Source organism: Pterocles gutturalis, unplaced genomic scaffold (assembly GCF_000699245.1).
Source record: "Pterocles gutturalis isolate BGI_N339 unplaced genomic scaffold, ASM69924v1 scaffold9011, whole genome shotgun sequence".
In the NCBI taxonomy this organism is placed as follows: Eukaryota; Metazoa; Chordata; class Aves; order Pterocliformes; family Pteroclidae; genus Pterocles; species Pterocles gutturalis.
Genome location: NW_010105458.1, coordinates 14,906 through 25,121, shown reverse-complemented (window position 1 = coordinate 25,121; position 10,216 = coordinate 14,906). Strand labels below are relative to the sequence as shown.

Genomic DNA, 10,216 nt, shown 5'->3' with positions numbered 1-10,216 from the left:
GTCTCAGACTTTCATGCTGTGCACCTCCTGCTAAAAGGGTGTTCAGGTTCACTCTTAGCCCCTTCACTCTTCTTGCTGTACCTATACGACATCCTTGTGCTGGCTCTGGCAGTTGCTGCAGCAGGCCCCACCAGCCCCTAGAAAAAAAAGAAAAAAAGTTGTTGAGCAAGGAAGCATTTGGGTCACAAGTTGGGTCACAAGTTGGGTCACAAGTAGAGATGTATAAGCGGTCTATATCCTGGTTTCCTGATTTGCAGAAAAGGCCCTAGAGATTGAACAAGTGCACCTTGTCTTTGCTTCAGGTTCCTTGACTGGAACACCCTTCCCCAACAAGCATCGGGCTTACACTTGTCAACATGTTTATCTTAAATAAACCACATGCACACTCCTCCCCAAAAAAATCCCACCAGAAAACCCCCAAACTAAAGTAAAATCTAATCAATAAACTGTGTTTATGCCTTAGATTTCACAAGCAGATGGTGTTTCTTGGTTTTATTTCCCTATGAGCCCTTCAAGAAACATTCTGCAAGACTGGAGCCCTGGTTGTGGTGAGATTTATCGTATCTTCTGTTTCTTACTAGCTCATCCGTTGCTGGTTTCTGGGGAGCAAAGGGTCAACATGGCTAAAGCAAAAGTCAAGCAGAACTATGGGCAGCTGGAGAAGGAGTTCCAGAAGCAAAAGGCAGAGATGAAATCAAATGACACCTCAGCCAAGATGGATGTTTCCAATATCCGCATTAAAGAGGAGCCTGTGAGTGACGAGGAGCCAATGGATACCTCAGCTTACGAAGGCATGAACAACGGCGTTGTCAACGGCCTCCATGCAGAGGAGGACTCCACGGACTCTTTAAACGGCCACTTGCCTGGAGGCTGCATTGACCGGGTGGCTCAAGAACTGAAGGCATTTGTGTCTTCAACATTTAAGAAACAATTTGTACTCACCCTGAGTGAGCTTAAACGGTTATTTAACCTTCACTTAGCCAGTCTGCCTCCAGGACATACGTTGTTCAGTGGCATTTCGGACAAAATGTTACAGGACATGGTGTTGGACACTGGCTGCAAACAGATTTTGGTGCCTGTAAGTATGTTTTTCCCTTGGTGTACTTTGGGGAGGAGGGATTGCGGGGGCAGTTAAACGTCTGAGCTGTGAAATGTTTGCGTCCCGTGCTGGTGGACCGGCAGAACAGCTGTGCTCTGAGTAACTGTCCAGCACTGGATACGTTGAAGCTGCTGGAGGTTTGTCTAGCTTCCTACTTCTGGCAGGCCCTGCACTCTGCTTTCCTTGCTCTGTGGTATGCTGCACAGCTCCGTGTCTTTGAAGCTCTGTTTCCAGGTCCAAGCTGTTGGGCTGCAGTGACTCACTGTCCCAACTTGCTCCTGATAACATGATCTAAGGCAGCCCCAGATTCCCATTGGCTCTCCTGGACTTGCACAAGTTCCTTCTCTCAAGGACAGGGATGCAGTCGGGGGAGGAAAGGTGACATTTATTGCCTGGGAGCAGCAAGTCACACCCCCCAGAGCCCTGTGGGAAGCAACAAACCATATCTGCAGCAGGTTGCTTGGGTCAGTCCTTCTCCTCCCGAGACTGTGCAGAGGTGTCTTTGTTTCTTTGTCTTTATGGAAATGACGTGTGTGATTGCGTGAGACAGAGCCAGGCTTATGTGACAGCAGATTGGTTAGGAAAGGAAAAGGAATTTGGCATCATGGGAAAGAGCCTAAAAGGAAATTAATTTTACAAGACATCTGGCAGTCCTGATTGGGTTGCAACCAGAAAGAGCTTGGGAGTCAGCTGCCTTTGGGGAGAGAGGAAAAGAGCTGTGTGAACTGCGCAGAAGAGCAGGCAAGGCAGAAAGAGGAGGAAGCAGGCAGGAGAGCCTGGAGCATGGGAGCTGAAATCCAGCTAACAATAAGGGTTGCTATGGAGGGGGCAGAAATAATATGTTCAGTTGTGTGCAAAGTACATGTTGTGGCACCTTGGAACCGAGGAGCAGACTTGAAATGCCACTAGGGAGACCCACCGGCTTTGGTACTTTCTGCTTTCTCTCTTGACAGCTTCCAAGCCCTGGGAGGATGTCTGCCTGAAACTGCCTCGTAGTGCTGGCTAGGCTCTGCTCTGTACACCGCGTAGTGTGTGCATTTGCCGTGCTGGTGGTAAATAGCTGAGGTCATTGCTGCTCTATTACTTGGCACTGGGACTTGTTTGCTTTGGAAATTTGGGGATTTTGGAAATTATTCCATCCACTCTTTGCTTTAAGGCTGCGAGGAGTGAAAGGGGGTAGGTTGGTTTTTTTTTTTCAAAAAACAACCAAAATAAAATCCTCCAGAAGAAGGGTGGTTGTGAACTTCTTTCTGTCTGGCAAACCCTGTCATAGGAGACATGCAGAGGTGTAGAATTCATCACTGGAACATCTCTTACTGGAGGCCTGCTGGAAGTTTTAGTTCTGACGACCCAGAATTTACTGCAAAACTTGAGATCTTGTACAGGAGCCTGTATAAGCCTGTACTGTTACCAGCAATGTAAATCGTTACCCCAGCCTCCCTCCGATGCCCTGTGTTGATGGCAAAGGTGCTGGGGCTGTTTTTACTCTCTGCGTGGGCTCATACACTTTGCTATTTCCTGTTTTTTTTCCCCCTGCAAATTTTGTTAGAACCCGGTGAGGGTGCCTGAGCTCAGGGAAAGCCTGGAGGGTTGTTCAGCGTGGGATTTCATAGCTGCTCATTAGTTTTCTGTAATTGAAAGTGCTTTGGTGATAAAAATCAATGATCTGAGGTAATTAAAACTATGTTCTGTGGGGGGTGAAGACACTCTTGGCTTGCATGCTGTCCTATTAGAGAAAACATGTTGCTGAAAACGGCAATTGAAACCTAACCGGGGGAATGCAGGATTTATTATAAAGCTGACCAACTGCTCCAGCTGCAGATGAGGCCGCGGGGATGCCCGCAGGATGCTGTGCTTGCCGGTGCTTTGTAGCATCCTCAAGCCGGAGGGAAACACAGACATAAAGAAATTGCAAATCCTGGGCAGATGCACCCAGGTACGGTGAGCTGCTGCCGTCGGAACGAGCGCGAGGAGAGGCATCCTCGCAGATGCTGGCACTGTGCGTGTGTCCGGAGCTTGCGGGCTGAGCCTGTGTCCGGCCTCACGGGAAATGTTTGCATAGGAATCTCGCTCCTGAGTACCTGCACCCTTCCTGCAGACTGGTGGGGGTGCATGGGGGTGGCTGGCTCCTGCCGGCTCCCTTCCGGTGGTCTGTGGAGTGGCAAAGCTCTGCTCAGATCTGGAGGATGTCTTTGAGGCATCAGGAAATGATGTAAATGTTGCTGGTGTCCTGCCTGGGGAGGGTGACAGGAGAGGAATGCAGCCCTGCGCGTAGGGTGAGCCTTTGGGCCAGTGCCGATGCCAGGCTCCTGGGGAGGCAGGCTCAGCAGTTTATCTCTAGGATTATTCCAGCTGATAAGTGTTTTTTCTGGCAGGCTCAGCCCCTTTCCGTTTGGTTTAGCTATAATGCGAGGCTGCCTGGCAGCAGCTATTTTTAGGGCGTGCTCAGTGCTTGAGTGAGACGCATCCCAAAGCCAAGGGCTCCTCCCCGAGAGCTTCTGCTTTACCGGGGCAGCAGTTCGTCTCCTAACAGCCCTGTGCTGCCTCTGGGGGCTTAGAGCAGGAAGGGGCACAGGGCTTGTGTTTAAAGAAGGATTTTAAGGCAGTGGAGAGCTGTTCCAAGGTGAGGCTGGAGAGAATAAGATAATAATCATAAAATAGCGAAGCGACAGCGGGTGGCAGGACAGTAAAGCTGTTTGGACAGAGCAGCAGTCTCTGGGAAGAGTGGCTGATGGCATTTCCTGCTCCTGTGGACAGGCTGTGTGACAGCAGCAGTGTTTGCAGAGTAAGGCTGGACAAGAGGGGAGATTCTGTGGGCTTTTCTTCCCAAATCAGTATTGTGTTGCTTTGGAAGCTGTTTCCTCACAGAACAGCCAGATAAACACAGCTGCATTTCAGACGCGTGGCTGAGGCAGGAGGAGTTTGCACTCCGGGTCTGTGCTGAGTGATTTTCTTGGAGCGAGACAGCTTGTGGCTGGGTGCTCCTCATGCCCTGCATTTTGCCTTTCCTGCTGCAGCTTTTTTCTGGAGGGAAGCTGAAGTATTTTATTTTATCTGTGCTGAAAGCATACAAGAGATTATATTCCTCAAAAGCAAGTGTCCTTATGAGAAGAGAACTATGTCAGGTGTTGCAAGCTTAATAAACCTGAATCCTGGCTCTCAACCAAGTGTAAAACCTTGTTACACTCCAGCCATTTGGACCAAAGTGAGAGCCAGAGCTGCTAATCCCACCAGGCAGCTCCCACTGGACAAAACTCTTCCCCTTTGCAATAAGATCAGAGGCAAAGCGTGAAAGGAGAGGCTCATGGTTCACTCCTGTGATGCACAAGTCTCTGGGCATGGTGTGATGGAGGCTGGGAAGAAGGGTTTGGTTTGTACCAGCAGCCAGGATTGAGGGATGCTGGAACAATAGGACTGGCTTGTTAGCTTTTCATAGATGGTTGATTTAGGTCATCTGGGCGGTTAGCAAGGAATAAATTGTTAGTGACGGACAGGAAGAGACGTGTCAGGAGTGAAGACATATTCCAGCGTTGCTCATTAGTCACTGCTCCAAGGGGAAATATTAAGGCAAATGAATTGGATTTTATTTTTTTAGGAGTTCGAGACATGGAGGGGGGGCCAGTGGCGTTCCTTCCTGTGTGCAGGGGTGCAAGGCCTCTGCCTCAGAAAAAAAATATTTATTTCTCTAGCTTGGCACAGGGGAAAAACAAACAAACAGACAAAACCATTTCATTTTTTGGAGCCTGAAATGAGCAAGTATCTGTTCCATCGGTGTTCAGTCTTCTGGAGTCCTGTAGTCTGCCCCAAACCGGAGATGACAAGTACAGCAGAAGCCCAGTGCTTGTTAGTAACCCTGACTTGGGATTAGTGAAGCAGATAAATACAGGATAGAGTCTGAATCTCTGAACCCTGCCACTGTAAATGTAAAAACCCCCAGAAAGACCCTGCAACGCACTTGGTGCTTTCAGTTGACTACTGCTTTGGATGGTCTGGAAGCAACTGCTGCTGAGAGGAGAAATCTGTAGACATCTTTCCATGAGACAGCAGCTAAGGTCCAAGCCCTGGGATTGTTCTGGTAAATGGTGGTTGACTCTCCAGCAGTGGGAAACTGTCCCCATGCAAAATTCCCAGGATTCCAGTAAGTCCAGCAGTTCCTTTTAAAGCTCTGGAATGGTTGATGGTGTGCCAGCCATGGCACCAGGGCCCATGGCACTGGTGTGGTCACCCCGCCGTGACCAGAACCATCAGTTGAATATGGATTCTGTATATTAGGGCACACATCGGGGTGCCACAGCGCTCATCCCGTTCCCTAGGCCATAGTTAGCCCCTCGTTAATTCGGGGTCTGTGTGCCGCAGGATCACCCAGCAGGACAGGTTTGGCTCAGATCGTGTTTCTGCAGGACGGTCCGTGCCTGAGCAGCCACAGGGGCCGCCAGGGCAAAGTTACCCTTCGAGCGTGGAGTGGGAGAGGAGCTTCTGTTGTTTCAGCAATTCTCATTACATGGCAACGAGGTTTTTGATTCAGTAATAGGTGTCCAGGGACATTGTATCATAGAATCATTAAGCAGAACTCATTAAATCGATGGTTATTTTTAACAGCCTCTTGTTCTCAGTTTCCTCCACAGACTGCTGCTTCACCAGATGAACTAAAGGTCTATGCACTTTGGGAAGCTGGTGACACTTACGATCAGGTAAAGATAAAAATACGTGACCTTCCCAAATATATGTTTATTGAGCATTTGTCATTGTTTGTGCTTCTGGAACCGGTACAGCAGGTAGTTTTCTTTATTCCCTATTGTAGTGTCCAGTTTTCAATACCAACCTATTTCCAGCTGAGGGGAAGCTCAGGGTGATCATTGCTGTGCCAAGACAAGGCAGTGTGGGCAGAAACAACATAATATGTTGGTAATATATGTCAGTAACTAGCTCAGTGGAATACAGATAATTTTGAACCAGTGAGGAGAAAGGCTTCTCCGATGCAGGCCTCACACCTGGATCCAGTCCCTTTTTTTTTTTTATGGTAATGCAACATTAACCAGAGATCAAATGATGATGTTACCTGATGTTTATACTTAGAACAGGAAATTATTACAGCATATGTGAGCATCTCCTGAGTTTTAATTGCTGTTGGAGTAAATGAAGTGAAAGGGAAGGTGCCCAACAAAATGTGGATGAACAATGTAACTCCCGTGTCCATGATGTAAATAAATGTTTGCAGGAATGAGTCAAGCAGTATCCAGGCTCCTGGCTGGAATGGACCACGTGAACTCCCGTGGAAGCATTTGAGAGGAATTTGTTGCAGCCCCTTCTTCAACATGTTCTTGTACGTTTGGAGGTGCCCCAGGCCCCAGGCAGGTGCAGCTCTGGCCACAGGCTGCAGACAGATCCCTGTAGAGCCCTCAGAGGCTAGGGCACTGCTGGAGAGCAGATGTGTGTGGGACAGTTTCAGGATTACGAAGCAAGAATCCTCTAATGTAGTTCAGTGAACGTTTTGTACAGACAAAGGCACACATGGTTTTGATATATAGAAAGATAGGAGTAATTGTTCTTCTCTTTATGATACATTTTCTTTTAAAGCATCGCCAAGTTTTGCTTGAAATCTTCACGAAAAATTATCGAGTGCGCAGGAATGTCATCCAGAATCAGTTGAGTCAAGAATGTGGAGAAGATCTAAACAAGCAGGAGGTGGATAGAGTGCTAAAGGTAAGTTCCTACTCCATTGTGGGTTTGATCCAATTAATACATGAATTTTTAATGCTTGGTTTGAGCAAAGGATGATAAGGATGATAGAACAATTGTACACAAAGCCTGGTTTTCAGCTTGTTTTCTTAAAAACACACTTGTCTCATTTTACCTTCTTTCCCTCCAAGGAGCAGTGATTTTGACTTACATGTTATTTTATATTATTGCAACAAATCTTTATTTGTCATCTTGGACCAGCAGAGAAGAGAGTGTAGTAAATGTGATACTTCAGAGTTATTTTTAAATAATGTGGAGTTAAACATTAAGGAGGTGGGAGGGTTCTGCACAGTGTGCTGAGCTTACAGGCTGGCTGCTGTTGGTTCATGCTGAGGAGCACAAGTGCCACATATTCAGAAGGAAATGCATTTAATTCTATAGTAGGACGTGCAGCAGTGTATAGAGCAAAACCTTAGCCAAAACAAGCAGGCAAAAGTAGTAAACACATTTCACTGCGAATGTTTATTTGAATTCTTTCATCTCTGTTTTGAATGTGCACCATATACTTGCTAAAGCAGTTCAGGGTATAAAGTACTGAGCGCACAGGCCATGATTGACAAACTTTAAAAGCAATGCAGGGTGGCTAAGTAGAAATTTGCCACTAATGTAATACTTTAATCATTGTTGCTGGGCCTTTGCTCACTGTCACCCACTTCAGTAAGACAAGTGCTGAAGTACTTGATTACATTGGGATCTGCAAACGGAATAATGGCATACTTGAAAAATTACAGATTTGTTGCTCTGATAATAAGCAAACTGGTCTTGCCTGAAAGAACCCAGTCTTTTTAGCATTAAAATAAGCTCAGACGTTTCTGCCTGCTAGACAGTATTCCATGTGGCTTACCTAGGCTTGGAGATTTGTCAAGCGACTAGGTGAGCTCAAATGTCAGCTCTCCTGGAACATCTGTACTGGCATGAGTTTTTCATGATGCTGTTGCTATTTAACAGAAAACCTATTTCTAGAAAAAATACCTTCCCCTAAAAAACTGGGTACTGTTTTTATCTAAGTCGCTAAGTCATCGTGCGACCAGCCTTGTGTTGTGCCAGGCTTCTTTGCCTTGAATGCATTTGTCACAGAAGTATGTGGAATTATCTTTGTTTCTGAAATAAAATTTAGAAGTGTGATTTAATGAAATAGGAAGATCCTCTGGCTTCTTTAAACCACAGGAGATTGGATTCCTCTTTGAAAGAAATTGGATTTGTTGACTCCTATTTCCCCATCTGCATGTGCTCCTTTTTTATACACAGAGGAAAAGAGTGGCAGGGTTTGTATTTTTGCATCTGTAGATCAAGTCTGCAAACTCTCTTTCTAGCCTCCACACTTAGTTTATTTGTTTTTGTGATGTGTGAGTCCCAAGATTTCAGAAAAAAAGCTGCTCTCTTCCCTTTAAGCTCCACAGTATCAGTTCTGTAGCAGCACTTAAGCCTGTGTTTAATTACCTAAATGGGAGGGTGGGAGCAAAAGGAGGAGAAGCCATTAGTTTAGAACTTAAGAGACTTGGTGCTCATCTGATAGAAGTAAGAAAATGAGCCACAAGCAAACCCATGTGTTGAACTCCTTTGCTGTGGTGCTTGCCCTCTGTAAGCTTAGCCGATGTGCGGTCAGAATACCAAAGCGCGGTTCTGAGGTTTGACAGTTCATTATCATAAAATGATGTTTCTTCAAAAGCTTCAGATCTGGTGACTGCTTTCACGCTCCCGCCTGTTCCTGCTGCTCCCTTCTGCCTCTCCACCTGACCTTCAGCCCCTCAGTTCCCCTTGTCCTCACCCCTCCCTGCAGCCTTTCCTGTGCTGGCTTCTGCACGATCCCCATCTTCTCCCCCAAAGAGGCACTTCTTGCTGCCATGGCATTGTTTGTCCTCCTTGTGGCCTCCCACCTTTCCCCCTTGTGTTTGTCATCTTTGTTTAAGATAAATGGGCTTCAGGGGGGAGAACCCCTGCTCTGGATTCGTGCTCTCTGTCATTGGTCACAGTTAGTGTCTCAAAGCCAGACAGTGGGTCCCAAGACCTTACGGACTCTCCTGTTCTCCCCAGGACTGCTGTGTGAGCTACGGCGGAATGTGGTATCTTAAGGGGACGGTGCAGTCTTGACAGTGGTGGTGGCAGTTTCAAGTGATCTCCAGGACGAAAGAGGAAACCTGCAGCGGGCAGCACAGAGTAAGGCCGTGGCCTCGGGAGTGTGGCGCAGGATCTGACCTACTTTGGGGCACGTGGGCATTGCAGACAGACAGTCATTGACATCCCAGCTCTCTCACACGTGTGTTTGCATGGCCACTTAGGCGCAAGAGCACGTAGGAAGACAACATGGGACCCTGTCTGCAGCTTGGTTAATCTGGGATTTCTAATGTATTTCAATTCTCTGTTTCGTTATAATAAAATAAAACCATATACTGACACAGACAGGATGGAAAGTCATGGTCTAATACTTTATTTTGTAAGTAATGCCAATAAATTAAATTTGTTTACAAACATCCCAGTTTTTGTTAAATACCTAGATGCTCATACTTTAGTCTGAGCATTGTAGTAGCCCTTGCAGCCCTCTTTATAAAAAGAGAAGATAGACATGTTCATGGAAATGTCAGGCCAGGGAGGGGGGAACAAAAATCACTGTCTTTGAACTCTGTACTACATAGCAATTGTTCTCACCTGTTGTCTGTGAAATGAGTTACGTGGAAAAGTACCTACAGTGGAAGTTGTGGAACAACTGCTGGATTTCTTTTATTGGTATGGGGTTGTGTGAGGGCTTGTTTGAATTACTGTATGCAAACACAAGGTAAGTAACTGAGTGCATCCTCTGGAAGGCATCCAGCTGTAGTTATCACACAGCAACAATGTAAAACCTCTATTTTGTGTAATTTTTTAAATAAAATTTTATCTCAAAGGTCAATTCTACCCCACCTTGTATTTGTCCAAGAAGAAATGGAAGCTGCACCTGCCCCTTTTACAGCCTGAAGGCTTATGGAGGAAGGAAAGGTCAGGAACATTTTAGTAGAGGTTAGAGGTAGATCGTAAACTGCCTCTTAAACTGCTTTACGTTGTTCTACTTGTGTCATGTTCTTTAGCAGGTAGCCAGAGGTAGCTGTCAAGCTGAGCGCCTGTTGCACAAGGTACAGTGGCCAATCTTTTTGTTACAGGTTTATCAGGGAAGCTGAACTGCAATAACGAAATCCTACTGTAAGCATTGTAGGACATGGTTACTTTACCGATCATGTTCTTTGCTATAATTTCCATCACATGAGAAGCTCAAGGAGATTCTATTCACTTCACCTGCTTATGCTCAGCAGAGGCTGAGTTGAGTTGTTGACTAAAATAAGTAGATTAATGTAGTTAATCCAGATAAGATTGGCTAAGAATACTGTTACCATACTTACAGCATTT

At 46.2% G+C, this 10,216-nt stretch overlaps 1 protein-coding gene across 4 annotated transcripts in view; it reads left to right on the top strand.

Moving 5' to 3' along the window:
* Positions 1 to 9,309, top strand: part of POLR3E (polymerase (RNA) III (DNA directed) polypeptide E (80kD)) — a 24,892-nt gene extending 15,583 nt beyond the window's left edge. For 2 of the 4 annotated variants that reach the window (XM_010087406.1, XM_010087408.1), the window contains 4 exons: positions 582 to 1,078; positions 5,713 to 5,790; positions 6,677 to 6,802; positions 8,873 to 9,309. In XM_010087406.1, coding sequence (XP_010085708.1) covers positions 582 to 1,078; positions 5,713 to 5,790; positions 6,677 to 6,802; positions 8,873 to 8,929 — 758 coding nt within the window. In that variant the 3' untranslated portion in view covers positions 8,930 to 9,309. The remainder of the gene's footprint in view (positions 1 to 581; positions 1,079 to 5,712; positions 5,791 to 6,676; positions 6,803 to 8,872) is intronic. The other 2 variants (XM_010087407.1, XM_010087409.1) reach the window with 2 other exon arrangements.
* The last annotated feature ends 907 nt before the right edge of the window (positions 9,310 to 10,216 follow it).